The sequence below is a fragment of the Taudactylus pleione genome, unplaced genomic scaffold (assembly GCF_031769625.1).
Source record: "Taudactylus pleione unplaced genomic scaffold, aTauple2 ptg000387l, whole genome shotgun sequence".
NCBI classification, from domain to species: Eukaryota; Metazoa; Chordata; class Amphibia; order Anura; family Myobatrachidae; genus Taudactylus; species Taudactylus pleione.
Window position 1 is genome coordinate 265,668 of NW_028284788.1, and position 27,776 is coordinate 293,443.

Consider the following 27,776-nt stretch of genomic DNA (forward strand, 5'->3'; position numbering starts at 1 on the left):
CACTACATTGGTCTCCACAGGAGTAAAACACACTACATTGGCCTCCTCATGAATAACACAGGAATAAAACACACTACATTGGCCTCCTCATGAATAACACAGGAATAAAACACACTACACTTCTTTTATTTATTTTAAGACGTAATGGCTTTAAAAATAGGTACATGGAATGTAGAGGGAATTATTTCAGCCATCAAAAGACATAAATTGCTTATGTGTTTATCTAAACAACATATGATCTGTTGTTCCTCCAGGAAATGCATTTGACAGCCTTGGAAACTAATAAGTTACATATGCTTAATTGGTCTTTAGTTGCAGCTGCTCCTTATAATTCCAAATCCCGTGGGGTTGCCATATTGTCCAGACGCTCTTGATCTATATCAGTGAAATCTGTTGAAGTACTTCTTAGCAATTCTAAATTCATACTTTGTAATGTGTATGCACCCAATAATTATAAAAAAAATTCCTTTTTCAAACATTTATTGACTAAGTTATTGATACATTGTTCGGATCCACTAATAGTCTGTGGAGACTTTAACCTTGTTTCCTCATATAATCTAGATCGCTCCAATAGCATACCTCGCACTTCCTCACTGCCTAAGCTAGGAGTCCCCACATTAGCTACTAGATTACAATTTATAGATGTCTGGAGGACTACTCATCCTACAGATAATAATTTTACCTGTTTATCATCAGCTCACTAAACTTTATCACGGATAGATAATGTTTTATTTTTTGTCATTCCCAAAAGTATTAGATTCAAAAATAGAACCTATCGCTCCATCTGACCATGCACTTGTTTGGATGACATTACAGACAGATTTAGACAAAGGCCCCTTTCGCCTTTGGAGATTTCCTATTCACTTATCCAAATCTATTTAGTTTCAAAACAAATTGGAAGGGAGCTTGGATGGATTATATGCATACTAATTTATCTCATGCAGAATCTAACCCCTCGTTATTTTGGCAAGCAGGTAAAGCAGTTATAATTTCATGCGTTTCTGCAGAAAATAAAAAAGTAACTAATGCATATCTTGACCTTCAAATTAAACTAATAAATGCTTTCCAAATGTTTAAATCGAACCCAGCACCCTCAACTAAACTAGCTTACCTCACTGCTAAAGTTCATTTTGATGAATATCTTAAGGCTCAAGGTGAACAAAATCTTTTCTCTATTAACTTTAAATTTCACAAATTTGGTAACAAGAGAGGCAAAATCTTGACCAATTTGCTACGAGGTACTCAATTGCCGATGGTAGTCCATCCGTTGGATACTGCTGACGGCTCATTGACTAAATCTAGTGGCCAGATCACTGACATAATGAAAGATTTCTATACCACTCTTTATTCTGATGACCCTGCCACTATTCCTCCCAATGATGTCTTTGCTAATTTATTAAACTCATTTCCCCCCCCTCAACTACCAGACGATTCAGCTGACATACTTATTGAACCAATCACAATAGAAGTAGTTACTAGAGTAGTACAACAGCTTAAACCCTCTAAAGCACCTGGTCCAGATGGCTTAACCGCTGAATTTTACAAAATTCTTCTTCCCCGTATCGGTGAATCTTTAGCTTCTTTTTACAACCACATTGTAACGATTAAAACAATACCTTTACACTTTACCTCAGCAAATATTAAATATTAAACTTCTCCCTAAGCCGGGTAGAGATCTAACATTTCCAGGATCCTACCGACCAATCTCGTTGATCAATTTAGGCTATAAGATTTTAACAAAAATACATGCAGACAGGCTGAAATCCATTCTACCACAACTTACAGTATACATACAGATCAGACTGGCTTTATTATGGGCTGACATTCCGTTGTCAATGTTCGGAGAGTTTTATCTGCTATTCAGCAGACACATTCTTGTAATTGCTCCACTCCTAGAGTGATAGTTTCATTTGACACAGAAAAGGCATTCGATCTTGTGATTTGGACCCATCTTTTTCATATACTAAAACAATTTGGTTTTCCATCGACATTTATTGATGTTTTACAGACACTATATTCTAACCCCCTTTCACAAATTTCTTGCAACGTCTATATTTCAACACTCTTTCCAATATGTTGAGGGACAAGACAGGGATGTCCTCTCTCACCCCTATTTGCTTTAGCAATATAACCCTTAGCAGCAACACTACGTGTCTCACCATTGGTGGAGGTTATTTTGATAAGTAATAAACTTTTAATAATTGCACTCTTTGCAGATGATATGCTGCTTTTTTTCTCCAATCCAAATGTCTTTTTACCAGCAGTATTAGATATTGTATACTCTTTTGGATCAATATCAGAGTACAAGGTAAATTTATAAAAATTGGAAATTCTCCCTATTAATGCACCGGTTTCATAATATAACTCTTTACAAGCTCTCCAATTTTATCGTATTGCCTGCAACTCAATTAAATATCTAGGTGTTCATATTACTTCAGATTTAGCTCAACTCTATTCAGCCAATTTTACTCCGATTATCGCTAAAATGGCTAATATGTTAGCTAATTGGAAATCCCTTCCCCTTTCATTACTAGGATGTTTGGCAGTAATAAAAAGCATAATTTTTCCAAAAATGTGTTACTTTATGCAAATGTTACCTATTAGTCTTACTAAAACAGATATTAAATATATTACTAACTGTTTTTGTCGTTTTTATATGGCAAGGCAAAATACAGCATATAGCTATTAGCAAACTGACATATCCTCTTACTCCTCATAAGTTTTCTTCCATTATGTCAATGACTGGCTTTTGGAAACAAGTCTTTATACCGATCACCATCTGTATATGGCCCTGTTTGCCCCCTTTCTCAGTGATTTATTACACACTAAACTAGCTTACATTCCATTAGCTGTACTAAATAATATTCTTTTCAAAGACACATATTATTCATGGATCTCTGTAAACCGGAAACTTCATGGTAATCCTCTCTATTCCAATTATGTACCCCTATGGGGAAACCGAGCTTTCTCTCCCTCCGTAACTGTGTACTTACCTTTGATGGAAAGAAAAAGGTTTATCAATTGCCACTAAAGTTTTTGACCCAGGAGGACTACTCTTGACTTTTGATAATTTACAACAAATATACCAACTACAAAGGCACCATTGCTATTAGTACCTTCAAACCAGGCACTATATATCTTCTATCCGTATGAACCCAGCTGAAGGAACGAACTAGAATAACACACTTCATTCACTTCTGAGACTGATTTCTACGATCCCTTATAGAATTAATATGCTTTATGTTCATTTGACAAATAATCACTCGACAACTTCCTGGACCTCACTATTTAATAACTGGAAAACAGATATTCCTTCCTTAACTGAACTAACAGTTCTTCTCACTCACGTTGACTCTACTGCAATCAGTCTATTTACAGGAAGTCCATATTTGTACTATTCATAGGGCTTACATTTCCCCAGCACAACAAAAAGATGTGATAGATTCAGAACATGGAATCTGCCCAAAATGTCCAATGCCTCATTTTTTCATTGTATATGGGGATGTAGGAAAAAAAAAAATAAATTGGTGAAAAATAGTGCAACTTCTAAACACTATATTCTCCCTCCAACTAACACCCAACCCGTTAGCATGTATTGGTGGTAATTTTACACTGTTTAACTTAGGTTCGGATAAAGCAACTAAGCTTTGTCTAATAACTACTCTCCTAACCATTGCTAAAAAAAATATTCTTATACACTGGACCAATAAATCTTCTCCAACCCTCTCTGAGGTTAAACTTAATATGTTGCAAATTCTCTATTATGACCACCGCTCAACCATACCTGATATTAACAAAGGAGTGGAAAAGTTTTTATCAAAAAATGGGAACCTTTTATTAATACTTTGGAGGAAGCATCTCAGGCCCATATCATTAAGCTTTTTGTTAGATGATATGGATATATTTTCTCCATTTTGGTATAATATTAAATTTTTTTTAGCAAAGATTGCTTAATGTTATTTTTTGTATATTGTAAACTCTGAGACAGAGGGCCTGATTCAGACCCGCTCGCGAGTGCTGAGCTCTCGCAAGCGGGTCAGTGTTGGGCCAGTGTGAATGCGCACGACGGACCCAGCTCCGTTGTGCGCACGACCAAGACCCGGATAGCGACGGACAAGCCGTCGCTATTGGTCTCGCTACAATGGGGGCGTGCTGTAGATGGTGAGTGACAACACGCCCCCTTTGGTGGGCGTGCCGGGGGCGTGGCTGGCCAGATGAAGGCGTTCCCATGGGAACCTCTACCGTCTGGGCCGGCCCCACTGACATCACAAGTGATGTCAGTGGGAGTGCTTTAGGCTCTGATAGAACCAAAAGCACTCCAGGGCTTGCGGCAGACCAGACCCTACCACAAGGGTCTCGTCTCAAGCCCGATGGTCGCGATGGTCTTGACCATCGCGACCATCTTTTTGGACGCTCGCTATAGCTGTGGGTGGTCACCCACAGCTATGCGAGCAGCCAGGAGGCCGCTCTAAAATCAGGTAGGACGGCCCTGATTCAGAGCGAGCGCTCTGTCAGAGCGTCCGGCTCTGAATCAGGGCCAGAAATCGAAACGATTGATATTCAATTTATTGTTGATTGCTGTGTGAGATTTCTCCTCTTCTTACCTCCCACGATACGTGTTGGTGGTTTTCTTTCCTATTTTATTGTACTTCATCTGATAAAACTTAATAAAAAGTGTATTTAAAAAAAAAGAAAGAAAAGCCTATGGCCGGTAACCAATTTGCAGCTGTAAAGTAGAGCTAATGGATCCCCGGGGGTTATCCAATTGGCCTGGAATACAGGCCTGATGCCAGCACTTATTGGGGATTTCATTTCAGGACCTGATGTGTCCCAAAAAATAATCCCCGAAAAGTGCAAAGTCTTTGCTGGCGCAATGGCGAAAACACATAAGTTCACAGACCGATCATGGATCTTATGTGTTTTCGGTCTAATTATCCTATTTGTTTGCCCGAACAAATAGGATTGGGTGATAAGAAATTTTTTTATTTTTTCCAAATACAAAAAAGACAATGTATCAAAAACTTATTTTTATAATCTCACTTCATGGAATCATCTCTAAGGCTACTACATCCTTTACACTTCCTGCAGCTCACCCTTCTGTACATATTGCTACCTCATTAATCTACTCACCACTTATGAACACACATGAGCTTTTAACTTATCTATACACACTGACAATAACATTTACAACCAGTCACCATAAAAATCTTTCAGACAAATTCAACAATTATATTTATATCTCTCTCCTGCTGCTTCTATTAGCTGGTGACATATCACCAAATCCAGACCCAACCCACATTCCACAACCACAACGAACTAGAAATCCAGCTAACCTCATAAACATTGCGTGCCTCCCTTCACCATCCAAGTCACTAAAATGTGCCTTATGGAATGCATGCTCTGTCTGCAATAAGCTAACATCCATCCACGACCTCTTTATTTCAACCAACCTCAACCTTCTGGCAATAACAGAAACATGGCTTACACAATCAGACACTGTCTCCCCTGCTGCACTTTCACATGGTAACCTACACTTCTCACACACTTCCAGGCCTGGTAATTGTAAAGGAGGTGGGGTAGGAATATTACTCTCCCAATCTTTCATATACACAATTCTCCCACAGGTACCTTCACTCACATTTACATCATTTGAAGTACATTCTATCAGGACTTTCACCCCTTTCTATCTGCGAGTTGCTGTTATCTATCGCCCACCAGGGCCACCTCAACAATTTCTGTAACACTTTTCTGCCTGGCTCCCTCATTTTCTATCCTCAGACATCTCCACCATCATTATGGGTGATTTCAATATCCCCATTGACAGTCCACAATCTCCTCATGCCTCCAAACTACTCTCTTTAACATCCTCTCTTGGCCTCTCCCAATGGACTGACTCCTCTACTCATCAGGAGGGCCACTGTCTTGATCTTGTATTCACCAGACTATGCTCAGTTTCTGATTTCACTAATGCTCCTTTCCCTCTCTCAGATCACAACCTTATCACCTGCACACTCTCCTCCATTACATCAACATCATTGAAATCAACCAAACCTAAACCTAAAACCCATAGAAATATTAATGCCATTAACCTTCAACAACTATCTACCTCTCTACAACAACTTTCACCAATTTCTACATTCACTTCTCCTGAGACTGCTGCATCACACCTAAACCAGATTCTAGAAAAAGCCCTTGATGAAGTAGCTCCAGCTACCCATCACACACCACGTAGAGTTAGACATCAACCGTGGCATTCTAGCTTAACAAGGCATCTACAAAAACTCTCGCGTAAAGTTGAACGTCAGTGGCGAAAGTCTCATACTCCAAGTGACTTCCTCACATATAAGACTATCTACAACTCTTATCGTACTGCTCTGGACACTGCCAAACAAACATATTTCTAATCTCTAATCTCTGCCCAAGCTTCTAACCCCAAGCGACTTTTTAATACATTTAAACTGCTTCTTACCCCTCCATCACCCAAACCACCTGCTACTATCTGTGCACAAGATCTTGCTTCCTATTTTAGGGACAAGATTGATAAGATCCGAAATTAAATGGTAGGCTCTTCCTCAGTTAGTGACCTGCTCAATTCCCTACCTGAACCCTCTGGCACATTCACTTCATTTGATCTCACAAACGAAGATGAAGTGTCTATACTCTTCTCATCCTCCTACTCTATTACCTCTCCTCTAGATCCTATACCCTCACAAATCAGTAAAGCTCTGTCTCCTGTGCTTATAACAACCCTAACTAAAATCTGTAATCTCTCTCTCTCCACTGGCAACTTTCCATCACTGTTCAAGCACGCAGTGATTACTCCCATTCTGAAAAAACAAAATTCTGACCCTAATACTCTCTTAAATTACCGTCCTATCTCCCAGCTCCCATGCCCCTCCAAGCTACTTGAGAGACTTGTCTACACCCGCCTCACACACTTTCTTAACTCACACAACTTATTGGACCCACTTCAGTCTGGCTTTTGTTCCCAACACTCCACAGAGACAGCACTGACTAAGGTAGTAAATGATCTTGTCACTGCCAAGGCTAAAGGCCATTACTCACTCCTAATTCTTCTAGATCTCTCTGCTGCTTTTGACACTGCTGACCACTCTCTTCTCATACAAACACTGCAATCCCAAGGTCTTAAGGACACAGCTCTTTCTTGGTTTTCTTCCTACCTATCTGATCGCTCTTTTACTGTTCGTTTTTCTGATTCTGCCTCCTCTTCGCTACCTCTATCAGTTGGAGTACCGCAAGGCTCTATCTTAGGTCCTCTGCTATTCTCAATCTATACCACCTCTCTTGGCAAACTAATCAGCTCTTTTGGATTTCAGTACCATCTGTATGCAGATGATACTCAAATCTACCTATCCTCTCCAGATTTATCTCCATCTGTATTGGTCCATGTCACTGAATGTCTTTCTGCCATTTCATCTTGGATGTCATCTCACCACCTGAAACGTAATATTTCTAAAACAGAATTAATTATATTTCCACCGGCCAATAACAGTTACCAACCTGATCTCTCTATCAATGTTGATACCTCGACCATCCACCCCGCCCCACAAGCTCGCTGCCTTGGTGTCATCCTTGACTCTGAACTGTCCTTTGTTCCCCACATTCAATCTGTCTCAAAATCATGTTACATACATTTAAAAAACATATTCAAAATTCGACCATATCTCACACAAGACACTGCAAAAACTCTAATCCATGCACTTATTATTTCCCGCATTGACTATTGCAATAGCCTCCTTACTGGTCTTCCCAAAAACAGGCTATCACCATTACAATCCATTATGAATGCAGCTGCAAGGCTTATCTTCCTTGTGAAACGTTCTTCTTCTGCTGCCCCACTCTGTCAGTCCCTCTATCGGTTGCGGGTTTTCTACCGTATTCAATACAAAATACTTTCACTTACACATAAGGCTATTAACCAAACCACACCAACATACATCTCTACACTCATCTCAATATATCTCCCAACTCGACCTCTCCGCTCAGCACAAGATCTGCGTCTCTCATCCCCATGCATTACTTGCACCCATTCATGGTTACAGGACTTTCTTCACGTTGCACCCACTCTATGGAATGACCTACCTCGCACAAAAAGACTTTCCTCTAGTCTCCAATCCTTCAAGCATTCCCTGAAACCTCACCTCTTCAGGCAAGCTTATCAGATTCCAGAACCTCCCACATAACCTTCATAGCTTCCATATCTAATTACATCCCCTTTTACAGTCCACACACAATCTCACACATCGTCTTCATTCACATCCTCATGACATTTGGTCGACATTCCTGTGTGACTGGATCATGCAGCCAACCAAGAAACTGTGCATTCTGGCTGGACCAAAATGCAATATATAGCACCTATCCTTGTGTATCAATGCTATTTCCCTATAGATTGTAAGCTTGCAAGCAGGGCCTTCCTACCTATATATCTGTCTGTTATTACCCAGTTTTGTTCTATTAATGCTTACAATTGTAAAGCGCAACGGAATATGCTGCGCTATATAAGAAACTGTTAATAAATAAAATAAGAATAAAATCGTTGAAAAACAGGGATTATCGGCATAAAATCCCTTTTTGTCGCCCCTGAAAATATATTGTGACTAATTAGATACTCTCCTATATGGTACTCAAAAATCAAACTAGAGCTTGATGTGTTTGGGGTATGTGAATTTGAAAAGGGAGGGATCTTTCTCAAGTTACAGAGACAACTATAGAAACATCTACATTTTTGAAGCTTTCAATCTTGTGGTTGTATATACATAAATTAATAATATATCGTGTAGTTTTACTAAAGTAGTTTACTTTAAGTAATATAAAATATTTTTAAACTTTTAATAGAAGGGACAATCTTTATAATTTACATGGCTTAATTCCTAAAAGAACTCAATTAGATCAACTTTGCCAGGTAACTGTGTGGAATTTGTATATTCTCCCTGTGCTTGCGTGGGTTTCCTCCGGGTACTCTGGTTTCCTCCAACACTCCAAAAATACTGGTAGGTCAATTGGCCCCCAACAAAAATTAACCCTAGTGTGTATCTGTGTGCATGTGGTAGGGAATATTGAAGGGACTGATGTGAATGGCCAAATATTCTCTGTATAGTGCTGCAGAATATGTGTGTGCCATATAAATAACTGGTAATAAATAAATGAGGTGAAAGGCTAATTAAATTTTTTAACATAATACCTCTAGCTGCAAAGACTGCTGTTTTCTCTTCATCACTTTCATTTCTACTCAGAGATTGTCGACTATTTTCAGCTGACATTTGTGTTTCATTCAAGGGTTTCTGTAAAATATCAGAGGTCATACCTCTGAAATTCTGGACTGGAAAGCCCAGAACATGCGACATTTTCACTCGCTTATGAATAGGATTGCCAGTCATAGGTTGCAGAGTAGGCGGATGTTCATGAGCAGATACATTTTCTAATGGGCAAGTCGCATCTGTAGGCTCAAGCATAGGAGGTGGAGCAGACTTCTCATCTGAAAAATATATGTAATTTGTCAAGTGTTAAAAATTGGAAACTGAACACCAAAATGTGTTAATCAGAACTGTTTTACAATGGAGTGGTATGCAAGGATAATTAAATGGACTGATACAATGCAAGCATGGAAAGTCATGAGATGACAACTAGTACCGCCATACGTATTTTGACAAAAGTAACACAATTTTGCTCATTTTTATTCAGATGTGAAGGAAAATGATGAATACAAAACAACTGATACAAAGTCATCTCCAGTTTGCCTGTACCATTTCTCTTGTATTTTATGATTCAGAGCTTTAGGATAGCAGCACATTTTTTATCTAATAAAATGGAAAAGCAACTGGAACTGGCTCACTTACAGTGGGATGCAGTCAGGGAGCTGACGGTCTAAATGCCGACCGCCGGTTTCCCGACTGTCAAATCCCGGCAAGGTACTAATGACAGGCGTCAAAATCCTGACGCCTGTCATTAGACCTACGCAGGGAGCCAGACACCTGGCATACCAAACAAAGGTAAGCCAGGTGGCAGGCACGGACAGCCGCGGGGAGGTTAGGTTTTAGGGCTCCCGGGGGGACTTAGGGTTAGGCACCTCCCCCCGGGAGGGTTAGGCTTGGGGAAGTGGGGGTTAGGCACCCCCCAGGAGACTTAGGTTTAGGCTGCAGGAACGGGGGGGTTAGATTTAGGCATTCACAGGGCGGTAAGGGATAGGCAGCCCTAAGGGAGGGTAAGGATTAGGGGGGTAGGGTAAGTTATATTTACTGAAATTCCCTGTTGACATTTCCACTGCTGCCGGTGGTAATTCATACTGATTCCCTTACAGTATGGCACAATTATCTTTATTAACACTAAAACAGTGGAGAATCTGAAATTCCTAGGACAGAAGGAAGGTATAATTTTGACCCTCCATAAATAATGTATTCCAAATGCTATAGTGTGTATATTAAAATATCACTATAATGTAGAATGATTATTAAAATCAATATAAATTAATACTCATCATGTAATCCCAGAACCATATATATAAATGTAATCCGTCATCCTTATCCCAGAGTCAGGTCCCAAAACAAGTTTATCAGGGTCCACATTAGCATATGGACTTAGCTAGAGCCTTAGTCCACACATATAGACCACTTCCTGCCTGAGGCTCTAGATAACACAATAAGGTTTGAAATGTCCTTTTATGGGCAAGATCCCACAGGTGAGGTTGAATGCTGGGAAAATAGCTTTTTCACAGAGACGCACGATAGCATTCACACTGTGTACACATGCTTGCAAGGACACACCAGACACAGATGCAGGCACACACACTTGGAAGAAGACACAAAAAGATATGCTCCCTCTCTAACTGATAACCAACATCTAAGAATGCAGCTTCAGTCCCCAGGAGGCCTGGAGATATCTTCTCAAACTACGATAAGTATTTGACTAGACAGAAATAAATTAATGGATTAATGGCATAATGATATTGGGTAATAATCTCTACTGTAGTTAGTAACATGGTGATGGTTTGATTAATATTGTAATTCATAGTGTATCTTTGTGATAACATCAAGGTTATCAAGCTGTAATGCTTTGGATAGTCGCCTTAGATAGTTTGTGTTAATCTGTAGTAGACAATATGTAAAAGTTTGCAGTGATTTGGGTTCAGTTTTATATATATGGCTGGCTGTGATATATATATATTAAGTTTATAGGTATACTCTTTCCCCCTCCTTCCCATGTGATTGAACAATAGCATAGTCTGAGAAAGATAGGTTTAGTGTGTGTTGTATTCTTGTGGTCTGACTGTAACATTGTGTAGTTAAGATTAAGATGGAAATTGGGTAAAATATTGCAATCTGTAGATATATAATTGTTTGATATCAGCTGGTGATGAAGGAACCCGTAATTCGGTAGTGGTCAATTACATTGTAATAAGTTTATAAGTAATGTACACTGTTTAGTAGTTTATACTTTCTGAAATATTATATAATTAAATATTGTAGTATGAAATGTGAATATTTCAGGTTGAATTCGGCTACTGGTTGTGGTTCCATGGGTGTTGCAGATTGCTAGCCATATTGTGATAGTATTGTGAAGTTATGTACTGTCATACTTTGGGGTGAAAGGTAGTCTGCAGTTTGTTAAAGATGGCTACCTCCACGTGGTGTGAACAAAGGAAATTCCATGTGCTCCACGTTTCCCCATTGAATCATGTGCTTGATTCAATGGAAGTTGTGAATTACTAGTCTTGTGATCATAGTTATAACTCTACCTAGTTTTGGTGTTGTATAGTTCAGATAGGTTTATTATAGTTATTATAATTATGATCATTAATGGATATATGATTTACAGAAGTTACAACATTATGTGAGTTTTGTGACATTCAAAATGGAGTTTGTGTTCAGAGACCATGCGGTTTGAACAATAGGACAATGGCCCAACAACCCCCACACACACTCTCACTCGGCAACCATTTTACTTTCTCTCTCTCTATTTTGTCTAGTATTGTTAAGTTTAAACACTGTTTTATGAAGATTGATTTGATGAATATAAAAACATTTTACTTATAACATTTTGTGTGCATCGTTATCTTTATGAAAGGAAATTATCCAAATGATTTAAAAGGTATATAATTCTGGTTAAACACGCGAGTTTATATATTTATGTTACGTATAACCTGATGTTAGCTATATGAAAAATAGAATATTTGCTTCAGATATATTGGGATTAAACAAGCTGGCAATGGCCTGTGTGTATAAAAAGAAAGAAGGAAAAACACCCCTCATCACCAAACTTCCAAATTTTACTTTAAAACTATTTTACTTACATTATTTTCTTGACTATATATATATTATAGATGTGTCCACATACATTTAGCCTCCTTGTGCGTTAAGCAGCCCACAAGACGCGTGAGTGTCGTGTGACTTGGTAGCGCTGAGCATCTTTTCATGCAACCTTTTCCCCTCAAATAAATGTTATTCACAAAGCGAACAGGATGCGCAAGCACCTTCTGCTGATTAAAATGATATGTGGGATGCCTATAATCTGTGTGCAATTGTGGGTCTATCTGCATGCAAAATGCTACATTAGAGTGTCACAGCTGCTGACACTGTAACATAGCATTTCGTATGCAGATATAAACACAGTCGCAAACAGAATGTAGGCATGCCACATATCATTTTAGTCAGCAGAATCGGCTTGTGTGTCCTAATTGCATCACTTTGCGAATGACTCATTTGAAGGAAATAGTCACACGAAAAGAATCTCGGCACTACCTAGTCACACGGCACTCACGTGACTTGCAGCGCACACAGGTCAGATGTATGTGAACACATTGTATAGTCAAAGATGGACTTGATAGTGTGATACTTTTAACTTGCTGATTTGAATACAAAAATTTGCTTCTCAGTCCAGTACTGTGACAGGCTTCTAATTTTTCTAAAATGCATATATTCAGAAAATTATTATATTCCTCTTCTTTGAACCTCCTAAACACATTTTGTACACGTGACTTACACTTTTCGCACACATTGACCTGATTCAGAAATGGACAGTATTGCACAGCCATGCAGAACCAGCTGTGCAATACAGTCCAACAAAATGCAAATGCAGCAGAAGGTGTCTGTATGAAATATACACTTCATTGCTGCATTTACGATCCGAGTGCAGCTTCCTTAGACGCTGCCTAGGATCACCATTGTGACCGTGCTCCATTGGTCAGACTGCATAATCTTACCCAGGAAATCTGCATCCACCAATGCAGACCCTGACTACCATTCCTGCAAACGCCCCCATTTCCAGGAATGGTGGCTAGTCATGCCATGGTTCTGGCTGCCAAATGCCGCAGCATGTAAATCATGCTGTGGCTAGGGGGGACTGTGAGCGAGATGGTAGAACCCCTTCTGCACATGCATAGAATGGGTCCTATGAAGACCACTAAACATCAGTGATGCACGCTAGCCATTGGGTTAGCGTACATCTCTAAATCAGGCCCATTTTCCACACACAGCTTTGTGGCACTTCTCACATAAATTGTTGGTCTTGTTGCCTTTGCACAGACCGGTTTGACCCTTCTTCCACTTTTTAGATGACCGTGGTCATGCAATTTCTTCTTCTTGCTCTTTCTCTCTCTTCAATTCCTTCACCAGCTGAAGAATGAACTTACTCCTTTTCATCTTTCTGTTCGTTACTTGATTATAGATGACCCAGGACTTGATTGCCACCATATCCGATACATTGTAGAAGACATGTATGGCCAACTACTACATGCAACCTTAGTGGTGTATTTATGAGTAATTTGGCCAATCACGTCTACCCCATACTATGTGGCATTTTAGAAGGTTATACTTTCTGGTTTCTTCTTTCCTTACTGCTACATCAGCATGAATTGTACAAAGAAGAATTACATTCTTATTTTTCTTTCCTTGGTACACAGTCAAGGAGCAGTCTCTATTGCCAGTGTAAGAGTAGATATTCTGCACTAGGCTTCTGCATCTAATCTGGGATTTCACGAAAAAATTAGTTTTTTGTTCCCATAAAAGAAGGTATCTTCTCTTGGAGCTTCCTGGCAAGCTAAAGAAATATGAAGCTGTCAGTCATCACATTTTTTCCTTGGTTTAGCAATGGCACCATGAGGTTGTGGACATACACTCCTATTGGCTGCTTGTCTGAACAGGAGTCCTCCTCACTGAAGTACTGTACAGGAAGGCATTGCAGACATACTTCGATGCTGAGTCTTCAGCAATCCAGAATTTGAGTGTTTGTTTGGCATAAATTGGGCAAACCTGTACGTTATTTTGCTTGGAAGTAACTGCTCACTAATTGTTATATTTTCACCTAAGCGGTAACAACAAAGACAGTTTTCCACAACTTTTTTGAACCTGCGGTTCACCAGCAAAAGAATATTTTTTGACACCACACTTTTACACAATTAACCCGGCACTGACCTCCCAGGGGTGCCGGGGATAGCCCCGGGCTATCAGCCAGGCCTGGGATGCCTGGGATTGGTGGAAAACAGTGGTGCGGATGGGGGGAAGATGGAGTGGCACAGTTTGGGGGGACAGAGTGACGTGGATTGGGTACAGAGTGGACACAGGAAGACACAGCAGCTCAGATGGGTAAAGACAGATTGGTGCGGATGAGGGAATACATACTAGAACAAATGGGAGAACACACAACAGTAGGGATTGGGGAAAACAGATTGGTGCGGGTGGGGGGGAGACAGAGTGGCACAGTTGGGGGGGACAGAGTGGTGCAGATGGAGGAAATAAGAGTGGAACAGATAAGGGTAACACAGAACAGCATGGCTGGGGTGAAGACAGTGGTGCAGATGGAAGGAAAAGAAAAGTTGCATAGATGCAGGAAAATGGGCTGGCGTGTGCACACTGTCAATCAGCTTCATGAGGTAGTCTCCTGGAATGGTTTTTAATTAGCAGGTGTGCCTTGTCAAGAGTCAATCTGTGGAATTACTTGCCTTCTTAATGTGTTTGACAATCAGTTGTGTTGTGCAGAGGTAGGGTTAGTACACAGTGGACACCACTATTTGACTACTGTTGTAATCCATATTATGGAACCAACCACTCAACTCAGTAAAGAGTACTTTAAGACATGAAGGTCAGTCGATACAGAATATTTTAAGAACTTTGAATGTATCCTCAAGTGCAGTTGCAAAAAACATCAAACGCTTTGATGAAACTGGCTCTCATGAGGATCGCCTCAGGAAAGGAAGACCAAGAGTTACCTCTGCTGCAGAGGATATGTTCATTAGAGTTACCAGCCTCAGAAACCACTACTTAATAGCACCTCAGATTAGAGACCACATAAAGTCTTCACAGAGTTCAAGTAGCAGACAAATCTCAACATCAGAGGAGACTGCGTGAATCAGGCGTTCATGGTCATATTGCTGTTAAGAAGCCACTACCGAGGATGAATAAGAAGAAGAAGATAATTGTTTGGGCCAAGAAACACAAGGAATAGACATTAGACCAGTGGAAATCTGTACTTTGGTCTGATGAGTCCAAATTTGAGATGTTTAGTTCCAATTGCCGTGTCTTTGTGAGACGCAGAGAAGGTGAGCGGATGGTTTCTGCATGTGTGGTTACCTCTGTGAAGCATGGAGGAGGAGGTGTGATGGTGTGGGGGTGCTTGTCTGGTGACACTGTTGGTGATTTATTCAAAATTCAAGGCACACTTAACCAGCATGGCTACCACAACATTCTGCAGCACCATGCCATCCCATCAAGGTTTGCACTTACTAGGACCATCATTTGTTTTCAACAAGACAATGACCCCAAACACACCTCCAGGCTATGTAAGGGCTACTTGACCAAGAAGGAAAGTGATGGAGTGCTGCGTCAGATGACCTGGCCTCCAACCTAATCCCAATTGAGCTGGTTTGGGATGAGTTGGACCGCAGAGTGAAGGAAAAGCAGCCAACAAGTGCTCAGCACCTCTGGGAACTCCTTCAAGACTGTTGGAAAACCATTCCAGGAGACTACCTCATGAAGTTGATTGAGAGAATGCCAAGAGTGTGCAAAGCTGTCATCCAAGCAAAAAGGGGCTACTTTGAGGAGAATAAATTATAAAACATATTTTGATTTGTTTAACACTTTTTTGTTAACAACATAATTCCATATGTGTTCTTACATAGTTTTGATATCTTCAGTATTAATCTATGTTGAAAATAATTGAAATGAACAAAAACCATTGAACGAGAATGTGTGTCCAAACTTTTGACTGGTACTGTATATATATATATATATATATATATATATATATATATTAGGGGTGAGCGGGTTCGGTTTTACTCGGTTCTTATCGCCACTTTACCGCAATTTCGGCTCGATTTCATTCGCATTCCAAAACACGTGTTCGGCGATAGCCAACAAAAAGATCAGAGTAAAACCGAGCCCGCTCACCCCTAATATATATATATATATATATATATATACATATATATACTGTACAGTATATATATATATATATATATATATATGTATTTATATCTATAAGAAAAGGGCACTGCAGATTTACAATATATTGTTTATCTTATTACAGGTCATCCTGTTCTTCTATACCACTTGTAAACAGTCAAATTAATAGTTCATTTATGCATGAATATCCCAACAACGATCAGTCCTGTATCAATGACAACATCAATGGGATTCCTTTCCTGCAGGTAGACCTGGTAATGCAAAGGTTCTTTGTAAGTAATAGGATAGCAGCAAAGTGCTCCTTCAAGTATTTGGTTGTCCTCTTGATCTTTACTCCAATAGAACCTTGCACCAGAAAATCACCCAAAACATGGCCCTAAGGCCTCAGTTAGTAATTTAAAATATTTATTCCATATAAGAACAATTTAAAAGAACTTAACAAACCACATTACATTGATTGTTCTCCACATGGAATGATATTATGAGACCACAGTCAATAGGTATCCACATCCGTGCTCTTTAATCTAAAGGCTCACACAGTGTATTCCTGAACTCCAATATTACAATAACCAAACGCATTTCATCCTTACAAGGACTTACTCAGGGGTTTTATCTTAAGACAAAGAAAATGGGTGCATAATCACAAGTGCGAGAATAATAATGTAACAATAACTCTCTTATAATATCTGAAGAAAAGTGTGCTTAAATTAGGGGTGTGCACCGGCCACTTTTCGTGTTTTGTGTTTTGGTTTAGGGTCTTTCTTCGTGTTTTGGATCTGGATTGGTTTTGCCAAAACCACCCTTCCGTGTTTTGGGTTCTGGGTTTTGTGTTTTGGATCTGTAATTTTTTTAAAAAAAGCATAAAAACAGCTAAAATCACAGAATTTGTAGGTTTTTCTGCTCCTATGCTATTATTAACCTCAATAACCTTAATTTCCACTCATTTCCAGTCTATTCTGAACACCTCACAATAGTGTTTTTATGTCCAAAAGGTTGCACCGAGGTAGCTGGATGACTATGCTAAGCGACACGAGTGGGCGGCACAAACACGTGACCCATCTAGGCGTGATACTGCAGTGGCAGACAGGATGGCAGTTTGAAAAACTAGGCCCCAAACTGTACATAGTGCAAAGAAAAAAAAGAGGTGCAAGATGGAATTGTCCTTGGGCCCTCCCACCCACTCTTATGTTGTATAAACAGGACATGCACACTTTAACAAACCAATCATTTCAGCGCCAGGGTCTGCCACACAACTGTGGCTGAAATGATTGGTTCGTTTGGGCCCCCACAAAACAAGCTGGCAATTAATCTGTCCCTGCAAAAACTGGCTCTACGGAGGCAAGATGTCATCCTCATCCTCCTCATCCACCGATTCCTCACCCTCTTCAGTGTGTACATCCTCATCCTCACAGAGTATTAACTCGTCCCCACTGGAATCCACCACCACAGGTCCCTCTGTACGTTCTGGAGGCTGGTCTCCCTGGAAGAGCTGATAATTAATTTTGATGAACATCATCTTCTCCACATTCTGTGGAAGCAACCTCCTACGCCTTTCGCTGACAAGGTTCCCGGCTGCACTAAACACTCTTTCGGAGTACACACTGGAGGGGGGGCAACTCAGGTAAAATAGAGCCAGTTTGTACAGGGGCCTCCAAATTGCCTCTTTTTCCTGCCAGTACAGGTATGGACTGTCTGACATGCCTACTTGGATGCTGTCACCGATGTAATCCTCCACCATTCTGTCAATGGTGACAGTATCATATGCAGTGACAGTAGACATGTCAGAAATTGTTGCCAGGTCCTTCAGTCCGGACCAGATGTCCAAACTTGGTCCTGCCTGCCCTGCATCACCGCCAGCGGGTTGCTTAGGATACCTAAGTTTTTTCCTGGCAGCCCCAGTTGCGGGAGAAAATGAAGGAGCTGTTGACGTGTCACGTTCCGCTTCAGCTGACAGTGTGTTCACCAGCAGGTCTTTGCACCTCTGCAGGCTTGTGTCGGCCGGAAAGAGAGACACCACATAGGCTTTAAACCTAGGATCGAGCACGGTGGCCAAAATGTAGTGGTCTGATTTCAACAGATTGACCACCCTGGAATCCTGGCAAAGCGAATGAAGGGCTTCATCCACAAGTCCCACATGCCGAGCGGAATCGCTCCGTCTTAGCTCCTCCTTCACTTTCTCCAGCTGCTTCTGCAAAAGCCTGATGAGGGGAATGACCTGACTCAAGCTGGCAGTGTCTGAACTGACTTCACATGTGGCAAGTTCGAAGGGCTGGAGAACCTTGCACAACACGGAAATCATTCTCCACTGCGCTTGAGTCAGGTGCATACCCCCTCCTTTGCCTATGTCATAGGTGGATGTATAGGCTTGTATGGCCTTTTGCTGCTCCTCCATCCTCTGAAGCATATAGAGGGTTGAGTTCCACCGCATCACAACCTCTTGCTTCAGGTGATGGCGGGGCAGGTTCAACAGTGTTTGCTGGCGCTCCAGTCTTCGGCACGCAGTCGCTGAATGGCGAAAGTGGCCAGAAATTTTTAGGGCCACCCAAAGCGTCTCCTGCACGCCCCTGTCGCTTTTCAGAAAATTCTGCACCACCAAGTTTATTGTGTGAGCAAAACATGGGACGTGCTGGAATTTGCCCAGATGTAATGCCCGCACAATATTGGTGGCGTTGTCAGATATCACAATTCCCCAGGAGAGTCTACGTGGGGTAAGCCACTGGGCGATGATTTCCCTCAGTTTCTCTAAGAGGTTGTCGGCGGTGTGCCTCTTACTGAAACCGGTGATACACAGTGTAGCCTGCCTTGGAACGAGCTGGCGTTTCTGAGATGCTGCTACTGGTGACGCTGCTGCTGTTGCTGCGTAAGGTGATACATCTACCCAGTGGGCTGTCACAGTCATATAGTCCTTAGTCTGCCCTGTTCCACTTGTCCATATGTCCGTGGTTAAGTGGACATTGTGTACAATGGCATTTTTCAGGACACTGAGGACACTTTTTCTGACGTTTCTGCACAGTCTCGGTATCGCCTGCCTAGTGAAGTGGAATCTAGGCGGGATTTGGAACCGGGGACACACTACCTCCATCAATTGTCTAAATCAAACTGCACTAATGGCGGATACCGGACGCACGTCTAACACCAACATAGCAGTCAAGGCCTCAGTTATACGTTTTGCTTCAGGATGACTGCTGTCGTACTTCATCCTCCTCGCTAAGGACTGTTGGAGGGTCAATTGTTTAGTAAAAGTAGTAGTGTTCCTACTTCCTCTCTGGGATGATGAACGACTCCCAGCAGCAGCAACAGCAGCAGCGGCAGCAGTAGGCGTAGCAATGCAGGATCCTCTGGAGGAATCCCGGATAGGAGAGTCAGTCATGCCAGTGACATGGCCTGCAGGACTACTTCTGATCCTGACTAAGGAGGAAATTGACGAGGAGGGAGTTGACGGTGTGGTTTGCAGGCGCTTGGATACAACAGGACAACGGGATTTAGGTGTCCCTGGACTGCTTACGGTCTTAGCCAAAGTTTCTGAACTTGACAGTAACTTTTTATGAACGCGCTGCAGGTGCCGTATAAGGGAGGATGTTCCTAGGTGGTTGACGTCCCTACCCCTACTTATTTCACCTTTACATATGGTACATATGGCAAGACAGTTGTTGTCCGGATTTGGATAGAAATATTGCCAGACCAAAGAGGTGGAATGTTTGGTCTTCTGCCCAGGCATGACCGTGATGGGCTTTTTCATCCCACGGACAACAACTGTCTCACCCGGAGCCTGATTTAAACAAACCACATCACCATCAGAATCCTCCTCGCCAACTTCCTCCTCAGCGCCAGCTACACCAGTATCCTCATCCTGTTGTACCAGCAAGTGGACTGTGGGTGCAACTTTCAGCACTTGCAGGGGGCGTGCAAATGGTGGAAAGAGCCACCTCTTCCCATCCAGTGCTGGGAAGGTCAGGCATCGCAACCACCACCACAATTGGACTCTCCTTGGGGATTTGTGATATCTTCTTAGGAAGCACGGTTCTTCGCTGTGCTTTTGCCAGCTTAACTCTTTTGATTTTTTTAGTGGGAGGAGGGCTTCCATCGTCATGTGAAGCTGAACCACTAGTCATGAACATACTAGGGATCGACCTTAGCCGTTCCTTGCCACTCCGTGTCGTAAATGGCATATTGGCAAGTTTACGTTTCTCTTCAGCTGATTTAAATGTTTTTTTCAAGGTCATTTTCCTGAACTTTGTCATTTGGGATTGTATGTGCCCTCTATTATGACATTGGGCATCGGCCTTGGCAGACGACGTTGATGGCATGTTATCGTCTATGTCATGACTAGTGGCAGCAGCTTCAGCACTAGGAGGAAGTGGTTCTTGATCTTTCTCTATTTTATTTTTATCGGAGAAAGTTTGGTCCTCCATTTATGTTATATTGATTTGATATATACGTGCGGCTAAACACAGAAAATATTTTTTTATTTTTGCTGGAGAGTAGTGCACTTTGTGGGTTACACCACCCTTTAAGAAATGAGCCAGCCGGCTCTTTACTTATGGGACACAGGCGCACGCTTGGCGCTGCTCCTTTGTTGATGCACGTGCGGCTACTGCGCACACAATTCACAAACACAGAAAATATTTTTTTCTTTGGTTTGGAGTGTACTTTGGGGGTTACAGCACCCTTTAATGGTCAAGCCAGCTGGCCCTTTACTTATGACACAGGCGCACGCTTGGCACTACTTTGTTGATGCACGTGCGGCTACTGCGCACACAATTCACAAACACAGAAAATATTTTTTTTGGGGGTTTGGAGTGTACTTTGGGGGTTACAGCACCCTTTAACGGTCAAGCCAGCTGGCCCTTTACTTATGACACAGGCGCACGCTAGGCACTACTTTGTTGATGCACGTGCGGCTACTGCGCACACAATTCACAAACACAGAAAATATTTTTTTTTTGGTTTGGAGTGTACTTTGGGGGTTACAGCACCCTTTAACGGTCAAGCCAGCCGGCCCTTTACTTATGACACAGGCGCACGCTTGGCACTACTTTGTTGATGCACGTGCGGCTACTGTGCACACAATTCACAAACACAGAAAAAATATTTTGTTATTTGGTTTGGAGTGTACTTTGGGGGTTACAGCACCCTTTAACAGTCAAGCCAGCCGGCCCTTTACTTATGACACAGGCGCACGCTTGGCACTACTTTGTTGATGCACGTGCGGCTACTGCGCACACAATTCACAAACACAGAAAATATATATTTTTTTTGTTTGGAGTGTACTTTGGGGGTTACAGCACCCTTTAACGGTCAAGCCAGCCGGCCCTTTACTTATGACACAGGCGCACGCTAGGCACTACTTTGTTGATGCACGTGCGGCTACTGCGCACACAATTCACAAACACAGAAAATATATATTTTTTTGGTTTGGACTGGAGTGTACTTTGGGGGTTACAGCACCCTTTAACGGTCAAGCCAGCCGGCCCTTTACTTATGACACAGGCGCACGCTTGGCACTACTTTGTTGATGCACGTGCGGCTACTGCGCACACAATTCACAAACACAGAAAAAATATTTTGTTAGTTGGTTTGTAGTGTACTTTGGGGGTTACAGCACCCTTTCACGGTCAAGCCAGCCGGGCCTTTACTTATGACACAGGCGCACGCTTGGCACTACTTTGTTGATGCACGTGCGGCTACTGCGCACACAATTCACAAACACAGAAAATATATATTTTTTTGGTTTGGAGTGTACTTTGGGGGTTACAGCACCCTTTAACGGCCAAGCCAGCCGGCCCTTTACTTATGACACAGGTGCACGCTTGGCACTACTTTGTTGATGCACGTGTGGCTACTGCGCACACAATTCACAAACACAGAAAAAATATTTTGTTAGTTGGTTTGTAGTGTACTTTGGGGGTTACAGCACCCTTTCACGGTCAAGCCAGCCGGCCCTTTACTTATGACACAGGCGCACGCTTGGCACTACTTTGTTGATGCACGTGCGGCTACTGCGCACACAATTCACAAACACAGAAAAAATATTCTTTTTTTAGCACTTGGGGGGAGCACCCCTGATGGACAGAGCACCCCCTGGACAACACTACAGCACCCCTTTAGGACTGGTACACTGCACAGGACTTTGGAGTGAACACAGCCCCTATGGAGAACTGACTGCACAACACAGTCCAGCCAGCCCCTATGGACTTTGAAGTAGTGGACACAGCCCCTATTAACAGCAGCACAGCACAACACAGCCAGCCCCTATGGACTTTGAAGTAGTGGACACAGCCCTTATGGACAACAGCAGCACAGCGCAGCACAACACTACTCTGCAGCCAGCCCTAACTCTCACCCTCCCTCTTCACTGTCCACTTCCGAGTGAGAAAATGGCGCCGACGCGGGTACCTTATATAGGATCCAAAACCGCGAGACCCGGAAGGCGGGATGATGACGTTTTGCCTCGATTTCAGATCAGAGTCAGGCGGGAAAAGTCGAGCCTGACTCGGATCGGCCTCGGATTGGGGGGGCTCAGATTTCAGAAATCCGAACCCGCTCACCCCTAGCTTAAATACATACCAGAGTTTATATCGATGACTTAAAACACACAATGTGTCATAGTATATTATCGGATAACACTCCACAGTTTCATGTTTTGATGTAAAAGATCCCAGTCTGCAACCTGAATTTGCGTAATTTAGAGGCTCCGTTGAGCTGTAATATATGTAATGTAATATATATCTACAACTTTTGTGACTCACACTTACAAGGAACTATTTCCTCTTTGATGGGTCCTATTATATTCAATTAAATGGCTGTGCCAGGGGTTCAATGTGGCCCCGGCATATGCCAATGTCTTTATGTTTAAACAGGAACAGGAATTCTTTTTATCAAAATCTATGTATGTGAAGCACATTGTATGGTATTGTCACTAGATAGATGATCTCTTCATGCTTTAGGATGGCGGTGAAGAATTATTTAAAACAATGATGGAAGAGATTAATGTATTGAACAACCCCATCAAGTTTACGTATGTATGCGACAAACAGTCAGTTAATTTCCTTGATGTTCAAGTTTCAAAAGTGGGACGACAATTGAAAACTAATGTATTCTATAAACAGACAGACAGAAACACGCTCTTTCAAGCCAATAGCCATCACCTGCAGACCTTGAAAGCAGGTCTCCCATACTCTCACATGATACGGGTGGCCCGTATAACTAGTGATTGGCAGGAACTCCCTGAGGCATTACATACTGTCATTCTTAAATTCAGAAACAGAGGATATACCTCCAAACAATTACAAGATTATAAGACAAAAATTCTATCTACCAATCGGATAGATCTATTACGGGACAAAAGTAGTTCACAGGTTAATAAAGAGAATCATCCATTTATTTGGACTACGAGTTACACTTCAGCTAGTCCCGTTATCCCACAAGCATCTAAAGCCTTGTGGAATATTGTATCGAGTGACTAGGAGCTACAAAGCCTTCGCCACACAAGACCTATGGCATGTTACAAACGTGGCAGGAATTTGAGGGATCACCTAGTAAAGGCAGATATTACAGATTATTCTCCATCCACATGCATTTTTATGCAGACCAAAAAAACAGTCTGCTATAAATGCCATGCGGATATTTACAACCAGGCAGTAAATGTAAACATCCACAAACGGGCAAAGAGTACAATATTAGACATGTGCTCACATGTTCGTCCAAATTCGTAGTTTACATTATCATCTTCCCATGTGGGTGTTACTATGTTGGAATGATGACCAGGATGTTTAAGGAGCGCATGGCCTTACACCGCTCCGCAATACGCATGGCCATTGAGGGTAAGGACATAGACCAACCAGTGGCCAGACATTTTAAATCCAACCATCATACATTGGCTTCATTAAAATACAAGATTATCGACCATGTACCTCCAAAACCTAGAGGAGGAGATAGGAACTTGAACTTGGCAAGATACCCTTCAACCAAAAGGGCTTAATGAGAAGATCACATGGAGTACATTATGATTATGCAGTATTATTATTATTTTCATTTTTTATTATTAAATTTTTTCATTATTTTTCATCTGTGTAAGCCCAGAAACATTGATATAGCCTTTGTGCTTATAAAAGTCTTTTGCAAATTCCTTTGGATTATATATATATACTGTATATATATATATATATATATATATTTATTATATATATATATATATATATATATACACACAGTATATATATATATATATATATATACACATACACACACATCCATTTACATACTTGTGAATCTTTCCGCATGTCAATTAGGGAGCCCAGTGATTCTTCTGAATATTAATGGATTGGGGCTAATGGTACACCTCTTCCTTTCTGATGTAATTGAAAACGTTACTTGATATGGCTAAAAATGAAGGAGCCATATTCAAGGAGGAATGTAGTTTTATATTTTCACAATTTCCTACTATTTCCATCTATTAACATCTCTCCAAAATTTACAAAGTACTTCTGGGTGACCTCTCATAACTAGGGTGGATTCTCTCACCTCCAATCTTTCAGTTAATGTAGGTCACTTTCTACAGCCTATGTTTCCTAGGACACAACACATTTTTTTTAAAATCAGGGTCACAATATCAAATGGAAAGACACTTATGCTTTCCTTACACTTCATGTGTCATCTCTTTATACAAATATACCCTATGATAAGAGAATATCGGCCATTTAGCCTACACTTTCCTCAGATGGGGACCTTACAAGCCAACAGAGGGACGTTCTTCTTTCTTCCATTCACTTCATACTATGTCACAAGTATTTTCTTTGTTTTGGCACCTTTTATTTACAGGTGATGGGAAAGGCCATGAAAATTAGTTTTGAGCTCCATTACGCCCCACCTCTAAATGGGGGAGTTTGAGGAAAACCATGTGTGGGGTGGAACTTAGTGATTCTAACACACCAATAAGCAAAAGTGCATAAGCAACCAACATGTTATAGTGAGGAGTAGATGGAGTAGCAGAAGAGGGTAGAGGGCCCTGCTCATGAGAGCTTACATACTAAAGGGGAGGGCAGACAAACAGGTGTGAGACAGATGGGGTAGACAGGAAGGAAGGAGCAAGTAGCAGCTGGTTGGGGAAGTAGTGGGTCTTGACAGCCCGTTTGAAGATTCTATGGTCATTACAGTGATGATTGTAGCGGGTAAGTTCAGACAACCAAAGGGAGACTGAGATGATGCAAACAGGTAAGCTTTTTATTCCAGGCTTGAAAAGGCAGAGCCAGTGTAATGACTTCTTACATAGGGCAAACATAGTTCATGAACAATAATACAGCTTACATGAGACAGCAGTTCAAACAAGCAGAATATTCCCAGCACAGTCATGGTTCACATTGTCCAGCATAGCAAGAGCTGCTAAAAGTGCAATCTCTCCCTCACATTTTCCACTGAGTAACAAAACTTACCATGTTTTTATACCTTAGCTGGTCTTAACTGAGGTAAGGGTGTGATTCCTCCCTAGCTACAGGGAGGTTAACCCTTTCCTCAGAAAGTGGGAGAGACCCACTCCGTCACATACCTCCTCCGTTAAAGGGTGAACCTAAATCTCCAGCGGCGGAAGCCCGACTCTCCAGCCCAGTTTGTGACAAAGAAAATGCATTCATATGTAGACGTCCCGGTCTGTGCTGGACTTCAAAAGAAAAAGGCTGCAGCATAATTCTGATGAGGACGAAGCACCCGGTCCATTACCCTCTGAAAAGAGGCCGTGGCACCATGCAAGCCAAAACGCATTGTTATCCACTGAAAGAGGCCCAACGGAGTAGAAAAAGCTGTTTTATTCCTAGCTTCCTCTTCATTAATACTACTTAATTAAACCTCAGCATTATTTCCCACTTCACTAGGATTAGGCAGGCTGCTAGAGACTAACTATACTGAATTAGAACCTCTATACACTCCTTCCTAAAGCTTCTAATATCCTGCCTATACCTTCTAATATCCTGCCTATACCTTCTAAGGATGACGCTAATTTGCGTACGCAGTTTGTACAGTAAATAAAGACTCCAGATCTAGAACTTGTGGTTCCAAAGCACAAAGTATTATTCAAGTAAAAGTACTGACAGTTACACGCTATTGATCCAAACACAATTCAGCGCAAAGGAATTATACAGACCCAAGTACAGTATACATACGCAGCGCTTCTAGACCAGATGTAGGCATCAAGAAACCTTCGTCAATCAGCATTCAGCAAGAAGACTAAAACCCAGAGTTGGAGCACACATATTTATACCCCCCAGAAATAGGCAACACAATAGAGAAGTTTGTTGCTGATGCCATTGGTTCCCAAGGTGGATGCATCTGTTACAGAGCAATTAACAGGCTGATTCAAATAGACACAACCCAGTCTCTAACAACTGGGGGTCTCTGGATTCCCGCCTCATGCAACATCCTAACAGTTGTTCATATAATATACATTTTGTTGCTTGAAGTCTCTGCGGTCCATAAGTTGAGAATGCATGATGCGATCTCCACACCGATGATACCGGAATACTGTGGAAAGAGTACGCATCAGCAAAATACCAAACACGGCTTACTTATCATGTATAAAACCTTAGTTAACAAATAATCTTTATTTCACAGCATTTATACTAAATGAACAAACTTAAATCTTATACTTTAAAGCTTAACTTGGTGCAGATGCCTGCGCATAAAGCTACTAAACAGCGTTTTCATACAGGATCTTATGCATTCGCTAATATGCGACTAGTTAACAGCGCAATTGTGCGTATTAATGTGTATATGAGAAATGGTGAAAGATGCAATCGCATGGTGTTAATAGTAATATCGCCATATGTACTTAATTGTGAGTTTATCCAAAATGGCGCTTGGGCGGCCATTCGCAAAATGGCGTCTTGCGATCTCTTTTCCAAGATGGCGTCTTGCGGCCAGTCGCAAGATGGCATCGCTGCGATTCAATTTTAAACTGATCTTGTCTCAGCCAATTATCCAGCTTTGACAGTCCACCTTTTGATAGCGAACAACATGCTATCACAATCTGCTTTTTGAATTTAATTTAGGCTTACATTTACATATTATTTACTGTTATTATGGGATGGCACAAGGTGGTTCTTAATCCATCAATAATGTGTCTCTGAGTGGGGACATAAAACTACTATTATACGCACACCGCGGATCTTGGAAGATCATGTGAAAGGTGTGGGGATGCACCAGTCTTATAAAGGCAGTCTTGAAGGGGAATTGAGACTTTACATTATATGAGGTGTTTTAAAAATAACATTTCAATAATACATTCTATGCGCGTCTAAATATAATACATTAAATGATGGTATTTCCTAGTTCAGGGTTGTAATGCAGTTCTATATTTACCTCGGTATTCATATT

The 27,776-nt window shown here is 41.4% G+C and overlaps 1 protein-coding gene across 6 annotated transcripts in view; it reads right to left on the reverse strand.

The window, feature by feature from the left end:
- Positions 1-27,776, reverse strand: part of BRPF3 (bromodomain and PHD finger containing 3) — a 331,101-nt gene that overhangs the window by 65,971 nt on the left and 237,354 nt on the right. For 4 of the 6 annotated variants that reach the window (XM_088445751.1, XM_088445752.1, XM_088445750.1 and 1 more), the window contains exon 8: positions 9,203-9,496. In XM_088445751.1, the coding sequence (XP_088301877.1) occupies positions 9,203-9,496 (294 nt within the window). The remainder of the gene's footprint in view (positions 1-9,202; positions 9,497-27,776) is intronic. The other 2 variants (XM_088445755.1, XM_088445754.1) reach the window with 1 other exon arrangement.